At 33.5% G+C, this 15,892-nt stretch overlaps 2 protein-coding genes across 6 annotated transcripts in view; one reads left to right on the plus strand and one right to left on the minus strand.

Moving 5' to 3' along the window:
* The window catches only part of LOC117114462 (putative transferase CAF17 homolog, mitochondrial), a 9,969-nt gene extending 8,196 nt beyond the window's left edge, over positions 1 to 1,773 (plus strand). The window contains exons 7-9 of the mRNA XM_033258134.1: positions 46 to 145; positions 651 to 770; positions 1,448 to 1,773. Of these exons, the coding sequence (XP_033114025.1) occupies positions 46 to 145; positions 651 to 770; positions 1,448 to 1,553 (326 nt within the window). The 3' untranslated portion in view covers positions 1,554 to 1,773. The remainder of the gene's footprint in view (positions 1 to 45; positions 146 to 650; positions 771 to 1,447) is intronic.
* A 1,671-nt stretch (positions 1,774 to 3,444) lies between these two features.
* LOC117115089 (calcyphosin-2-like) lies at positions 3,445 to 14,004 on the minus strand. Of its 5 annotated transcripts, none has more exons than XM_033258781.1 (17): positions 13,854 to 14,004; positions 12,731 to 12,905; positions 12,238 to 12,314; positions 11,552 to 11,662; positions 11,183 to 11,303; positions 10,634 to 10,836; positions 9,652 to 9,742; positions 9,045 to 9,112; positions 8,547 to 8,660; positions 8,074 to 8,241; positions 7,778 to 7,874; positions 7,338 to 7,456; positions 6,753 to 6,862; positions 6,164 to 6,318; positions 5,859 to 5,978; positions 5,316 to 5,412; positions 3,445 to 4,663 (listed from the first exon to the last, which is right to left on the minus strand). In XM_033258781.1, exons 2-17 carry the CDS (start codon positions 12,902 to 12,904, stop codon positions 4,497 to 4,499), a joined length of 1,992 nt encoding a protein of 663 aa, XP_033114672.1. In that variant the 5' UTR covers position 12,905; positions 13,854 to 14,004; the 3' UTR covers positions 3,445 to 4,496. The 5 variants fall into 5 exon arrangements, with proteins under 5 accessions (XP_033114672.1, XP_033114663.1, XP_033114649.1 ...); XM_033258772.1 differs by having other exon boundaries at positions 12,731 to 12,908; XM_033258758.1 differs by having other exon boundaries at positions 12,731 to 12,908; positions 13,848 to 14,004.
* Between the last annotated feature and the right edge of the window lie 1,888 nt (positions 14,005 to 15,892).

The raw sequence follows: 15,892 nt of genomic DNA on the forward strand, positions 1-15,892 counted from the left end.
GTGCAGCGCTGTATGTTGTTTAACTTCTGATTGTGTTCTTTTCAGTGAGTTTCAGTAAAGGTTGCTATTTGGGTCAAGAATTGACTGCAAGAACACACTATACTGGAGTAATACGGAAACGAATCATGCCTGTTGATATAATCAGGTATTGCCTTTGTTATTATTGTTTTATATTTCATTTTTGATGTTGCTGTTATTATTATTATTATTATTGTTATTTTGAATATTATTATTATTGTTATATTTAAATTCTTTATACTAGACTTTCAGTACTCACTTGCTGTTTTATAAAGTGATACAGTTACATAATGACAGTGAAAGAGAAATTTACCACAAATCTTGTGAGGTTTGCTATACAGGTGTATATAATTTTGCAATGGATAATTAAATAGAAATGATTTTACTCAATTGTTTACAATCTTGTATATAAATAAATATCATTTTGTGAATTGCCCATACTTTTAATTTATTTTGTCTTTAAAAAAAAAAAAATAAATAAATCATGTTTTATCTTTGTTGTTCACGCCCTGCGTGCGCCTGATTAGGCCATGACCTGGGTTTTATGTCACATTCTTTTTATTGTTGTTGATAATAAAGAATGATTCGATGATGATATTTTCATCCAGCATATTATTTTTTTTTTTTTTTAGTTCACCAACAACAGCTATTGAACCCGGAGCCTCAGTCAAGAATGAAGATGGAAAGAATGCCGGGAAGTTCCGAGGCCACATCAGAGAGAATGGACTTGCATTGGTCAGAGTTGCTTTAAGGTTTGTTACACTGTTTTATATTGCATAACATATTTGCTCTGATTGGCTTTTAAATCCAATTGTGAATTCAATTCTGTTGTTTCTTTTTAAAAAAATATTGTTTTTGTAAATGATGTTTTAGTTAAAATTTTATCATATCAGATTCTGCTTCATTGTTAGAAGCAAATTTAAAAAAAAGAAATGTAGACAGAATATCGTGGTAGTAATCATAGGCTATGTTCTCACACGGCTGCTAACGGTTAGCAGGATCCAGATCCTGATAACCGTTAGCTGCTGTGCGTCCATATGAGAAAATCCCAATGCGGATACCAAGAATATGATGATCGAATCACTGGCCAATAAGAAACTGGAAATTTTTAATGCGTACGTGTGATTGGTTGATGATAGAAACGCGCTCAACTTGCTAACCGATAGCGCTTGCTAACTGTTAGTGGTATCCGGATACTGCTAACGGTTAGCGCTAACCGATCGGGCGTTCTCACGCATGTGCTAACAGTTAGCTCCCGATCCGGATACTAGGGCTCCTGTGAGAACCAGGCTTTAGTTGTTTTCCCCAATTAGCTTTTCTATTTTGGGCCAATTAGCCACCTCAATGCACCCTGGGAAGTTTTCAAGTTTCTTGATAAGAAAACTATGCTCCTAACAACATTACCTGTACTGTACATTCCATGTTTCAGTCAGAACAAGAAGTTATTTGTAAAGGACCAGGATGACAAGAGTATAGAAATGCAGGCAAGAATACCAGACTGGTGGCCAAGTAAGGAAGAATTAGTTATCCAATGAATTTGCACTATATACTTCACATGACTACATCTTGGAAAGCAATACTGCCCTCCTGTGGTGAATGAAACTAAACTCTGGATTATTGAAGCTGAAATTCACTGTTATAGGGTGTTATATAATAGAATTATATACAATATAATAATCCCGGTTTAGATGACAGTTCCCACTGAGATGCATCTACAGTATATATGAATGTGACTGAGCCAATCACATGATCTAGAGTTCAGGATGTTTACATCGGTGCCAGGTCTATCTAAATTCACAGAGGGAACCTGAATTCAAACGCTGAGTTTCTGTTTCTCCAATGTTGCATGTTTTGATTGGTTAATTCGCATGTTATACGTCATCCTGTTATTCTCTCAAGCATTGAATAGCATTGGCAAAGCAAGTGCAAATATTATATCATTGGGGAATCAACAAAGAGAGGCATGAAGAACAGTGGATTGCATTTTTTAAAATATACTATACAAATTTTGACTGCTTTGAGAGGTGTAGTTTAAACTATATAGCCCCAAGGTGATATTTAAACTGATATGCCACAAGTCAATTTCCTAGTCCTATGTGTATGCCTAGGCTAGATTGAATGCTTTCCGGCGTCTTCTTTAGCATAACTATGTATATCTACCACGATGTATGCTAGCAAGCCATCTGCAATATGTAGTGACTATGCCTGGGGCATAGTTGTTTTATTCCCACACTTTCAACCAATCGGATGCCTAAGATCTGTGCATGTGATGTAATAAATTATACAGCATGAGTAAAAGTAGTGGAAGGTTCACTACCCACACAGTCACACCGTTATAAATCATAAAATACAGTTATTGAGGATTATTATAGACATGATTAAAACTGTTTGTATTGAATTACAGTAATGTAATTTTGTTAATTATATGTAGATATTTATTGTAAATTATATTTTAAAATAAAATATTCAGGGTGAAATTATACATTTTGAACTTAAGTATACAGTACTTTATTACAGTACTGGTGACTAGTTTGTATCATTTGGTTAATTTATATCTACAGCTAATTTTTTTTTCTCACTTATTCCAAGGTGTCTGGTGCTACCTAGCATTATAATCATTATTTGACTGAAATAAAATGTGAATAAAGTATATGTAAATGAAAATCTAATTACTGTTGCGCATGGTGGTTACATCTTAGTCGTTCGTTCCTAGGCCCCATGGTCTAGGACATTTTGTCACCGTTTTCACAAAGAGATACAAACTTCAATTTCGATGAAAACGTTTTGAGAAAAACATGTTTGAAGTGGACTACTTCACAAATCCATAAATTTTACTATCAAGATTACAAAATTTTGATTTCTTTTTTACATATGTTTAAAGATAAAGAATTAAACAATTTAAATGTTCAATTAATTTTTCTTTTCTTAACTTTGATTAACCTGTTTGTGTCTATTTGTGAAAATGATCAGAATAAATGCAGCATATGTTGTTTACACGTATAGTTTGTCACTTAGTGAAAATGGTACACACTCCCATTGTAGCTGTGGTTTAACCATTGTAGTCAAGGGCAAAAACAGGCCTACAAACTCGGCTTATCCTGCTTAAATCATCATGTTTTTACTAATAATTCCACACTTGATCACATGCATAGACCACTATGCCTAGGTAAGCTAGGGAAATCTAATCTTACATTTAGCCCTAACCAAGTTAGGCCTTACCTAGTGATCACGAGTTCAACGCTGCATGCGCATATTTTAATAACCACTGAAGTTTGTGTCTGTTCGTGAAAACGAAGCCATTTTTCTTGGTTTGTGCACTACAGCCAATTAGCTAATTGTGTAGTTGAACTCTTAAAAATTAGATAAAAATGTAAAGTTTGATGTACATAATTAAAATGTCAAAGAAAGAAAAATTGAAAGAATAAGTAGGTGTCAGTGACAATTTATTTGTATATCAGGCCTGTCATTGTTAAACATCTCCTGCATATTGAACATATGGTAGCAGTGGCGCATATTAGAGATGTGGGAAACATTGTCACTAACTACACAAGGCAATCCCATTGAAAATTTCCAGAGCCATTAAATATCACCTCATATACTAAACATTAAACATATTATAATCATCACCATCATCATCTTATTTATCTTGCCATGTCTGGAAATGTCAAGCTACAATTCAAAAGCAGTGTTTAATAATGTATACTGTGTGTAGATTAAGACATTTGGACTAGATGATTCACATATCAATTTTTATTCTGTTTTAGTTCACAGAGTTATAGTTATTGCCACACTGTACGTTTAAAACACAGATTTATGTTCAGAACATTCATTCAACATAACTGAAATATTACTAGTACAGTATAAATATTATATATTAATATTTTTAAGTTGTTTAGCATTAGTATAACTACTACATGTGGTATACAAATATTAATTTTTAAATACTAATATTGCACATCTATTTAATTTGTCATAATTCTCTAAGTGAGTATATTTTTTAAAGACATTTCAAAAAATTGTAGCAAAAATAAAAGAAGGTATAAACAAATAGTACCTCCTCTGCTGAAGTTCCATGAATTACATAAATACAACATGATATAGTATACTGTATGATATAATATACATTAATACAGGTAAATTTATGAAAGTCTTCCTATACTATAATTTACTGTTACAATGATTTATGAACAATTTACAATTTACAATTTCAGATTATTATTTTTCCAGTGTATATTTTCTAATTTTCCTCCCAGAATATATTTCTAAGGAGCATTTTCATTTTCCATGATTTGTATGTTGTATCAGAAGCTCAAATCTGATGTGCCCCTCCCTCAGTAGTATAAAATCCACACAGTATAAACTTCTTTCCCAGGTTCACTTCAATATACCCATTCTCCAATTTTTTTCGAATGTGGAATGGCATTTTAATTATCCCAATCCTAGAATTCCTCATTATTTTTTTTTTATTAATTAAAATCTCATATTCCCCAGCAGTTCTTCATCATATTTACAAAATCTTCGTCATTTTCAATTCCGATACTCGTGCCTTCGTAATAATCCTCAAACTCTCCCCAAGTGATTTCTTTCGTTTTTCTGTTGAATAAGTCCAAGAAGCTGTCCATTACTTCATCTGCACTCATTTTACCTGAACGAGAAACAAAAAATCAAACTTTAAGAAAAAAGTTTAAAAAATTCCTTTTTACTCATGTAAATTTTATTCTCAAAATTGTAATTTTGATATTTTTGTGATCCAAATCTGGAAATCCCATTTATTTTTAATTCTGTTTGAACCTCTCTCTCGTATTTTATCTTTTTAATCCATTGATTTCAATTTTTAATGTTTTTTGGTGTCAATTTTCAACATTTATTATTTTCTTAAGCTTGTTAAATTTAATTTTTTTTAATTTTTTTAATATATATATTTTTTATATTTGTAATTTCTTATATTTAAATTGTAACCATTTGTTGTAATTAAGTTTTTAACTGTGATGCATTTTGGAAATAAACATTGAATTGAATTAATGACAGGATTTCAGTCCTTCACTTTGCTTTTCGTTTGTGTCTGTGAGCAAGACACTGTATCTAAAATTGCTTCAGTCTACCCAGCTGTATCAATGGGTACCAGCAAATTGCTGTGAGTAACCTATGGTGGACCAGCATCCCACCCAGAGGGGAGCATTACCCCACTTGAAACTGGGGATAAGCTTCAGCGCATATGAGCCCTGTGGCTCGAGGCTAGGATTTTATTATGTTAAGATACACAGGTACAATATACTGATTATATTATTATTATTCACCTTGTTGTACCAGTGGATGTTTTTGTGCCCTAAAGAACATCTTCAGTTCATCCATACCAACGGTGCCTGATTTGTTAGCATCAACTTTTTGAAAAGCCTGAAAAAAAGAGCAAAAATAAAATAAAGCAAGCAAGCTCTGAATATCAAACTCAGAATGGTTTTAAATATGGTAGGTTGCATTGGAAGGATTAATTTAATTTACTTGGTTGAGGGGTAGGGGCTCTGCAATTTATGGTCTTAACATGAGTGCTGTTTCAAGATTCTTGCCACTCATGGTTTGGTTTGTACAATCAAGTCTTCCCAGATAAGGACTCAAAACCAGTGTACACATCTGGTAGAAGTATGTCGCTATAGAGTTCCTCTCTTTGGCAGTTTAATTCCCACTGATTGTGCTTGGCACAATGTTGGTATGAGTTATGGGTTAATTGTCTACTTCTACCTTTGCTTTGAACGCTGCAAAATAGAATCCATAAGAAATACTAGGTTCACTCAGTACTGTTGTGTACTATACAAAACCACACAAGATGAAAAAAGATACTTTACCTTACGAACTAGTGCTTTCCTGAATTCGCTCATCTCACCAACGATCGCTCGCGTGAATTCCATATGATCAACAGCGCCATCACCATTCTGGTCCATGATTAACCACAATGCATTCAAAAGCTGGATTGAACAAACAGCATATCAATACACAATGATTAATTTTTTTTTTATATAAAATCTCACTGATCATCATAGATCCTTTATACCAAAAAGCACTGTATTTTTCATTTAGATGTAGATAAAGAACTGCAGTAGCACAACTCTTTTAGGCAAATCTGTTCAGTACAACCACAACTATATTTTACCTTAGGCTCAACATCTATGTGAAACACCTTCAAAGCACCAATCAGCTCGTCTTTATTGAGAACTCCATCACCTGATTGGTCAAGCTGCTTGAAATGCCGTCCTAGCCCAGTCAAAGTTCGGCACCCACACCTTTTTAATTTACTCTTAATTTGTGCTAGAGACAAAAAGTATATTTGTTTAAATTTCTGAGATGAGGACTTTAAGAGTGTTTTAAATTTTTTTATGCAGTTTTATATATACATATATATTTTCTATTTATAAGCTTTTATGTATGTTATGGCCATTTTTAAAATTAGGTTGAGTGCACTGTTTTAACTTGTTTGGTTTCAAATGAATTTCTGTTATTTTTAATGGACAATTAAAAAGCTATCTTGAATCATGAATTGCTGACTAGAAAAACATTAGCATCATTTAAATTATGTTTTTTTCAAATGATTTTCAATACATCGATCTGTAGGTGGCAGGTCAATTTTTGTGATTATTAAAGTGTAGATGCTTGAAATGTTGATCTCAACAAAATGTTTTATTTATTAAAATGTACATGTGAAGTATTAATTAATATTACAGTACAATAAAGTAAAACATTACATTGAATTCCATGGAGTATTTTCCAGTCCTCAATTTCCTGGAGTAGTACTTCAGGCTTCATATTGGAGTTGTACTCGTCTTTGTCATATGGCATTCTCCCACCACCAAATCTGTTGATGAATCACAAAGAAAATGTTACCTGTAGTACACATACATTCTAAGGTGGGTGATAAATATAAACTTTGATTTGAGGTAGTTCAGTTAATTTTTTTGTGGAAGCAGTTTTGGAACAGCAGTAACTCTTAGGTTTCACTCCCTTGCTATGTATTTTCACTTGTGTCCTTTAGCAAGTAACCACCTGCATTGATTCTCCCTACACCAAAGAAGGAGTATAAAGCAGTGGCAGATTCAAATTTTTTTTTTTTTTTAATGGAGAAAAAAAGAAAATTATATTCAAAATGTATACCAACTAGAGGTGCCATAATCATATTTTTTTCTTATAGACCCACCATCATCGCTGTTCCCCCCCCCAATTCAAATTCTTGTATTCGTCACTGTAAAGGTGTTGCCTGAAATGTGCAGATACAGCAGTAACGCTTAAGCATATGGACCCAATGCTGCTGTATCATTCCCAATACTACCTACATGAATGTTTCCTTCATTTCCATTTCGACATCTGTGATTCTTAGTGTCACCACGTTTTGCTTCCGGATGACCTCTGGTAAGGATGATTGACTGCTAGTCTCAAATGATAAGTTCCCACCCTTAAAAATAGGAGTGATTAAAAATCTATTAAACTTGATTTATTATCATAACAATCATCTTTTCCATACCATTCCCAAATTACTAAAATAGTTTTCATCTACACCATTATCGTCATAATCACTATTATCAACATTTTTATCACAAACATCATCAAAACAAACACCACTTTCACCATGAACATGCATAGTCACCATTATTATCATCATAATCTTCACCATAATTACATAATATAGTCATGATCATCATAATTAGTCATCTTCATAACCTTCACCACAATCATCATCATTTACTAAAAAGTTAGTTTAAAATTAACCACTTACAACCATGAGATCTCTGACGCTATACTTGCGGCCTTTTCGTCGTCCAATCACATGACTGTATGAGCCTCTTTGAATGAAAGGAAGAGCTGAGGTTCGACTTCAATGAAAAGAGAAAAATAACAGTGCAGAATATTACTTGGATTGTGTTCCACAGTCATGGTTAGAATTTGTACGTGTTTATTGTCATTTTGTCTTGGAATGTTAAGTGAATGGAAATTAGGAAACAAAAATCAGGTTATCTAAATTGATCCTTCATTATCAAATAAATCATTTAAATATAAATATGGATATCATACTTTTTACCAAACTGTCTGTATTCATATATAGTCATTGTGTCATCCAACATAAAGTAGAATCCGAACAGCTCCCTCAAGGCGTCGTGACCATTGCGAGATGGCAAACGTAATGTGAAACTCAACCTCTTCGCTAACAGGTTCTCTTTACTGGAGCTATCAGTACATACTCTATTAAAAATCATAACAAATTCAAGATATACTGAAAATTATTGTGATACTCAATATGTTAGTTGTGTGTTATATACACAATATGTTAGTTGTGTGTTTGAGCAGTGCATCCCTAGGTAGGAAGGATCAAACATATTCCTATATCCAGTTTATTAATATTTTGTTATCATTATCTTTTTTTTATAAATTTTATTATCATTATCATTACTATTATCATAATAATAAGGATCATACTGTATTAGTATCATCGTACAATCATCATTTATCATGTAATTATCTCATCATTATTATTATTGTCAACTAACTTTGATTCATGTAATGATCGATTCCGTCCTCTTCTTGTTGATTCTCCATATGGAGTTGCTCTTCCAGATGCCATTCCATCCTGGCTGTTCTGAGATGGATCACTTATAACAGCTCTGAAAGAAATTACCAACAGCATAATATTATCTGATGGCTTCCTCACACAAATTACAACACAATTGAATTGAATTTGTCTTGCGCAGATATACCCAATGCTATGGTAGTGACATTCCTCTGTAAAATCGAATGTGTTAAAGATCATTTCAGTAAATGCTATGGTAGGCTGATAGGAACTTGTCCGATCAGGTCTGATAATGGACTATGTTTAGAGTAATTGCAAGTATACTCATGCTCAGCAGGAGCCTATTTTTGTTAATCCTTACAAATTTTACTTTTTAATCCTATTTTTTTACTCCAATAGTATTTTAGTACAGAAGGAATAGGAATTTATATTATTTACATCATTAAAAATGAAGAATGAAAAAATTAATTAAACTCACCTTGATAGCTGATCTACCATCACCTGCTCGACTATATCTTGTTTCTTTTTTGCTTCTACACTATCCTCCTAAATAATAATAATAATAAACAAATATGAATACAGTTATTCCTCTGGTAAAATTCTGTAGTTTTTTTCACACAATAATTCTCTATTCCTTTTTCCAATGCATGTGCAGATTTTTTTTTTAAACGCATGAGTCTTTAAACATGGATGATCAAGAACCAATTGACTGCTATGGTTCAGTGCACACGTACTGGCTACCACTAGTTCAGTCAACTGAGTCAAGTCAAGCTATGCTGCTCCATAAATTCTCCCACATTTAAGGCTTAGGTAGGCCAGGTTTTTGTGCTGAAATTTAAATTATGGATCCAGGAATTGAAAGGCAGAAAAACATCTTACCATGCACAAGGAATTGATCTCAGCATGATGGAACTAAAAGGCGGGAACACTACCCCTAAAGCTACATGTACATTAGACACGATAACGACATATTGTCGCGTCGTTTATATTCTTCAACACTGAGTGCATTTTTATTGTCGTTGTGTCGTTATCTCTGGTGTCAATATAGCTTTAGTCACAAAATTACCACGTTTATAAATACTTACAGCCTCTAGTTTGCGTTGCTCCTGCTGTTTGCTGTAAGCTTTCCCCCAGCTGGTATTTAGTATATCATAATCATCAGTGGCTTGGTCATTCCTTGAATATCAAACACATTATACAACATAAATGATAATTAGTGGGTGTAACAACAATTATGATAGATTGATCAGATAAAGATTAGAGTTGGGATGTACCATTAAGACATCAAGTTTTCACCTAACACTAACCATTCCTATATGAAATAAATTAGCCTCAAAGCAAACCTTTATAATATATTACTTTCCTCTAAATTTATAGTCCACAAACCATGGCCTATGGCACAATGTTGGGCCGCAAAACATTTTTGGAGGGCTGTGAAGTTGTCCAGGAGAAAAAAAAATCAAACATTTGTTTTTGTAAAAACACTTCATTAATATTGTGCACTTTATTGAAAATGTTGTCACAAATAGAACAAATAATGATGCCAAATCATACAATCATGGAGGTAATTTTATAATCTCTGGTAGTAAATTAAAAAGTTTTTGCTGAATGCTGTTCTAAAATACTGCGGGATCTTATCCTTTACTGAATATCACATATAAATCATGCAAGTTAATTTATGCAAGAGTAGCTAGAACAGACAATTAAGGAAAGGAAATGTGACAGAAGAACTAGTTCTGCTTTAAGAGGGTGGGATAACATGCTATAATCCAAGTTTGCAAAAGAAAATACTGTACGCTGAGCAACATTTTTGGAGCCAATGTCATTATAAAAATCTAGAATTTGGTGGTCAAAACAGAAGCCATGATATTTGTTGCCTTGTAAGAATAAAAGAGATAATTAATTGAATGATTGATTGATTGATTGAATGATTGGTTGATCGATTCAAAGTTGCTTTATTTATTAACTGGTTCACAGTTTCACTGAACAATCTGTCACCAACATAAAGGTAGCTTTGCTATGATGGCTGTCTCATGCAGTCAAAAATGCAAGAAAAAAATTCTTTACTTTTTTTCCTGGATTCCCTCTTGCTGTTTAAAAGTTTCATCCTTCCCCTCAATTTTCTGCTGTTCATTTTTCTCCTGTTCTTTATGAATGCTCTTTGCCTGGTATTGTTGCTTCATTTCATCTTGGTATTGTTGATACTGTTGTTTTTGTTTAGCAGAGGGGGGAGGTAAATTTTCTGGAACAACTTGATCATTCATTTTTACCTAAAAGAAAACCAAGTTGATTATGCTGCCCTCATAAGTTTTGCATTATTTCCACTTTTTTTCCTTGATTCTAACTGGTGTGTCTAAAGGTTCAATCCCAAAAATTGTAAAACAAACGCGATAGAAATTCTGAATATTATGTGTGCAGTGCAATTCTTCATAATAATTTTTAATTCAAAGCCTATAGAAGAATGATCATATACATTGTTATAAAATATAGTGATTAATAATTGACATTAATAATTATATATATTAATATTATATCTTAGTTAACTGTTATTAAAAAATAATTACACACACTTTAATTTGATGGACGAATGAGACAACAAGCAAAAATGCCACTTACTTTGCCTTTATTGTTAACATTTCTGGTTGAGTCCAGTTGTTTACTATGTGACTTGGCACCTCCAGCTTTTGGGGTATGATGCAGAGCAAATGGCGAACACCTAGGTACCGGTGTACCCCAGCTAAAAAAAAAAAACAGAGAGTGAAGAGAGAGAAAAGATGAATTAAACAAGGTCCTCAATACCCCTTCCAGCCTTCCCCAAAAACAGAAATACTTCTAATCTTTGGCTAAAAGATTTGCACAATTATCCAGCTTTTCTAGCCCTCCTACAAACCACTCACACCCCCACCACCCCTGTAAACCACCAGGCCTTTCCCCTTGACCTAACAACACTTCTTAAATAGGAATGATTTTGAATGTATAGCACACCTGACTGTGCTAGAGGTATCAGGTGTATAAAGGTGTTCACTTTGATCCTTGATTGGTTTCTGTAATGTATTGTCGCTATCAACCAGTTTTGTGAGGTTCAGACGTGGGACACTGCATAGAGAAATAAGACAAAATAAATAATTATTGCAACATCAACAAATCTAACATGTATTATATATTTCATTTTAAATATAGCTTATATAAGAACTGTTGTGTATGGGTTACAGTACAATGGGATATTTTTCTCTTTGTCAGTGGATACAGAATTATGCATCATGCATAACATTTCAATGCTCAGACAACTGTTAATCAGTAAGTTATGATTTTGGGAAAAATACCCACAAAATGCATGTTGTGAATATATACATAATAATGTTAGCAAAATAGCGGAAAAATCAAGATATTTATTAAATGCAGTTTATAAAGCTTAACATGATTTAATTTCACCTTGTAGTTGGTGAGATACTTGACTGTTTTAATAAGAAATAATAATGAATAAGTTCATTCATTTAATTATTCGATCAATAATCAACAAACAGTACAGACACAACATTCAAGAAGGAACAAGGACAAAAATTGATGAGAAATACGTTCAAATCTTGCAAAAGGTCTAGGAAAAAGATTAAAGGTTATTAAGGAATATAAAAATCAAAGTTATTTTTTTAATATTCATCAAGGTAGGTTACCTGTCTGGTCTATGTGGTCTCTGGTTGCTATGGGCAACATGTGCAGCTGTGTAACTCTGGTTTGGTTTGTTAGTAACCTAAAGTTTAAAGATAATAAATATACAAATGTTTGAATTATATATAATTAATGTAACTGTACTGTAACCATGGAGGTATAAAATTAGCTGTAACTATTTTCATAGTGACAGATTTGGTCATCCTTAAAATTCTGTTGAAAACATCTTTGGTACGTGTGCGGACTGTTTGAAATACACAACATAAACAAGTACATATTATATAGAAGATAGAGGGAGTGAAGTTGAATAGCTCAGTGGTTAAGATGCTTGCCTTCTGATCCCAGGGTCCTAGGTTCAATTCTCACGACCAAAAAAAAAAACAACTCCACTCCCTAAGCCTCCTATAGAGACTTAGTTGATAAAGCATCATTCTCATCCTGTTTGTGGTGAGAGTACTTGCTGTTGGATGTGAAGGGAGGTAAAAAAAAAAAATTAACCTGATTTCTGCTCTGAGGTCTTCCTGACGGGGGTCTGCCAGCCTGTCTGGGGGCTTCTGGAGTGACATGGACAGAGCTTTCCGATGATGTCTTGGCAGCTGCAGGTTTCCTCGTCTTAGCACTCGATTCCCGCTGATGACGAGGAGTTGTTGTGCCGTGGAGTATAAAATCCATTCTGCTATTAAGAGAATAATAAATTCAGGTTAGATAGGGATAAATATTAAAGTATCTGACACTGACTAAATGATATTTCTAAATAAAGTCATTCTTTTGTATATTATGCTCATACCCATTTTAAAGAAATGCATCAGTATTCATATTGTAGTGTAATTACATCTGCCACCTCATCCATCTTTTTAGCATTTATTCACGAAACAGGACACCTTTATCGTACATATAGCAATTACAAAATTGGATATAAACAATACCATATATGTAGCGACTGCCCAGTTTATTGATATTAATTCCACTACTTAATCAATAATTATATTATAATTATTTATATTATTCATTGATTGGGCAAATATATTATATCAAATTATATGCAAAATTAAATAACCTTTATTTAGGCTTAAAACTATCGATCGGGCTTTGCCTAGACCTACATACAATTAATTCAATTGGAATTGCTTTTCTAACATATTATTCTATGGTAATTGTTAAGAGTGGTCCATGTTGTGAAGTTTTTTAATTGCGCGAAGTATATCTACACCAGCCTAAAACCAATTCTTAATTGGCGGCTATTGTTCTAATCCAATTCATACATAGGCCTAGCTAGCCTAGGCTAGGCTAGGCCTAGTCTCTAGAACAATCAGAATTAAGAACTGGTTTAAAACTGGTCGGGTGTAACAAAATAGCCACACTGTCTATTGTTATCCTCGTCTGGGATAGGACGTTCTCGTCGAATCTCCCCGTACGTCTTTCCGGACCGCGGACGTTTGTTACACCTTCTGTAAGCCTAGGGTCTACGCCTAGGCTTCATATATACGAAAACCGCAAGCGAGGACGCGGTTAGCCAGCCTGAGTGAGCCTTTAGCGGCTCAACTCACGAGTCACATAATGTATTATGATGAGATGGTTCCTAAACAATTTGTCAGATGTTAAATTCGATAATTACATATACGTTTCCTCCCTTTAAAATCGGAATTGCAGTTTCACAAATGACTTGTTATTGTAGCAGTATGACCTTTGAAAATATTACACAGTTACTACGACGAACACAAAATCAATTGTTTATTTTCACTAGGCAATGAGCGGACGACGGAATTTCATTATTGGACTGCCCGTTGTTTGTTCAAACATTCCTCCACATAATATGTGATATGCTGCCCCCAACGTTAAGGTTTTTGAAAACTTTGTAGGCCTAATAGTAACAGTGTGTAGTCAAAGGGTAGGAAAGCATAAACCATAATGTCATTGATTTTCAGGTCGTATCCAGAATAAATCTGTAATTGATAAAACCACACATGAAAGAATTAACTGAAATTCATGCTTGATATGAAAAATAAGCTTTATTTTTGAAAAAGTAGGGATCAATGATCACTATCGATTTAGGAACTCCACACGCTGTGGTTCCAGAAAGGCAGAATCTATAATTTTAGGCTCGGCTTTAATCACAGTTAATAACGAAATACATTTTCATTACTTCAAAAAAACAATACACCTTAAAATGTACATGTTCGTACTGTACATTTGTATAAAACATGAACGTCATTATTTTTTATCTTGTTTTTCTTTGGAATAACAAAAATATATTATAGGCCTGTTCAATGCCATAGCCTATGATGAGACGTTGTCGCCAAGATAGAAAGCTCCTTAATATCATATTTCAGTCATTCATAACAGTTTTTGGATAGTATACATGTCCTCTACGATAGTATTGTGTGGTCCTCTGCAGACATAATGCATGAAATATCAAGTAGATAATATGTTTTGCATGACTTGTTCGACCATAATGACAGCTTGGTTCATGATTTATCTTTTTCTATCAATGAGCTTCTTAGAAACGTAACCTTGTCAGAATCGTCATTCTTTATTTTATTTATTTTGTTTTAACACTTGTTCAGTTCTAGTACTTCCTCATCCGCAGTTTAATTAATTTGACCAATCAGAACGTGTTATTCAATAGCAAGGAATACGCGCATATCCCACAAAACACTTTTCAACGCTGTCGTAGGACATCAGCAACAATGTCAGGGGACGGTCCATTTTTCACTAATAATCCTTTTCTTTGTAACCAGTCACTAAATGGCCGGACTTGAATGATCATGATTTGTGTCTCAAAATCGTGCACTGTTCTTCATGGGTTAGGAGTGAATTCACATAAGTGAAAATCAATAGCGCAACATATTTCCAATCAGTTTATGTATACTCTATTAACAAATTCTGAAAAAAATAATAACAAAACAAATGTCATTACAGGATTATGAATACCGTATTTATTCGAATAAACTCCCCCTCAGGGCCTCATTTTGTAATAAACGTTTTCTCGAATAAACGCCATCCAAATGAGTGTGAACAAATCTAATGGAAGCAACATTATTCTCAACAAATTCAATTAATGTTCTACTCCAGTAGAATTACATTCTTTTTAACCTCGTGTTGGGATCAATAATTCTGTATGACCTCGCAATAACACATTTTGGCGGTATGTGTATAATTCTGCGAATAAACGCCTCCCTTGAATAACCGTTAGTTAATGCAGATCATTGATCATTTTTAGATTTAATGTTTAATTGTGATTAAATATGTTTTTAAAATAAAAAAACAAACATACCTGTGTACTGCGTGGCCTTTGGTAAAGAACCGATTGTGCCAAGTTATAAACATGTTACTGGCCTAAAAAAGGAACAAAAAGGTATGAGGAAGAAGAAGATGTAGAAATAGATTCAGATTTACTGGATGGTGAGGAAGTTGAAGCAACAGTGACATTAGAGGAGGAACTTGACTGAAGAGAGATGCATGAAGTACTAGCAGTTGGCGCCCTCCGTGACAGGGCTGCAACGAGCTTAGATATATTCGACATCTTGCCTGCCTGTAAGATAAAAATAATCCATAAAATTCGTGTTTTTTAATTAACTTTTAATGAAATGCACAAAGCAACATGGAACATATACAATAATGGATAGATTACAGTATGCATCACTTGCACACTTGACGGTA

Source organism: Anneissia japonica, unplaced genomic scaffold, assembly GCF_011630105.1.
Source record: "Anneissia japonica isolate Jap-2015-1 unplaced genomic scaffold, ASM1163010v1 scaffold199_len4679917_cov187, whole genome shotgun sequence".
NCBI lineage: Eukaryota > Metazoa > Echinodermata > Crinoidea > Comatulida > Comatulidae > Anneissia > Anneissia japonica.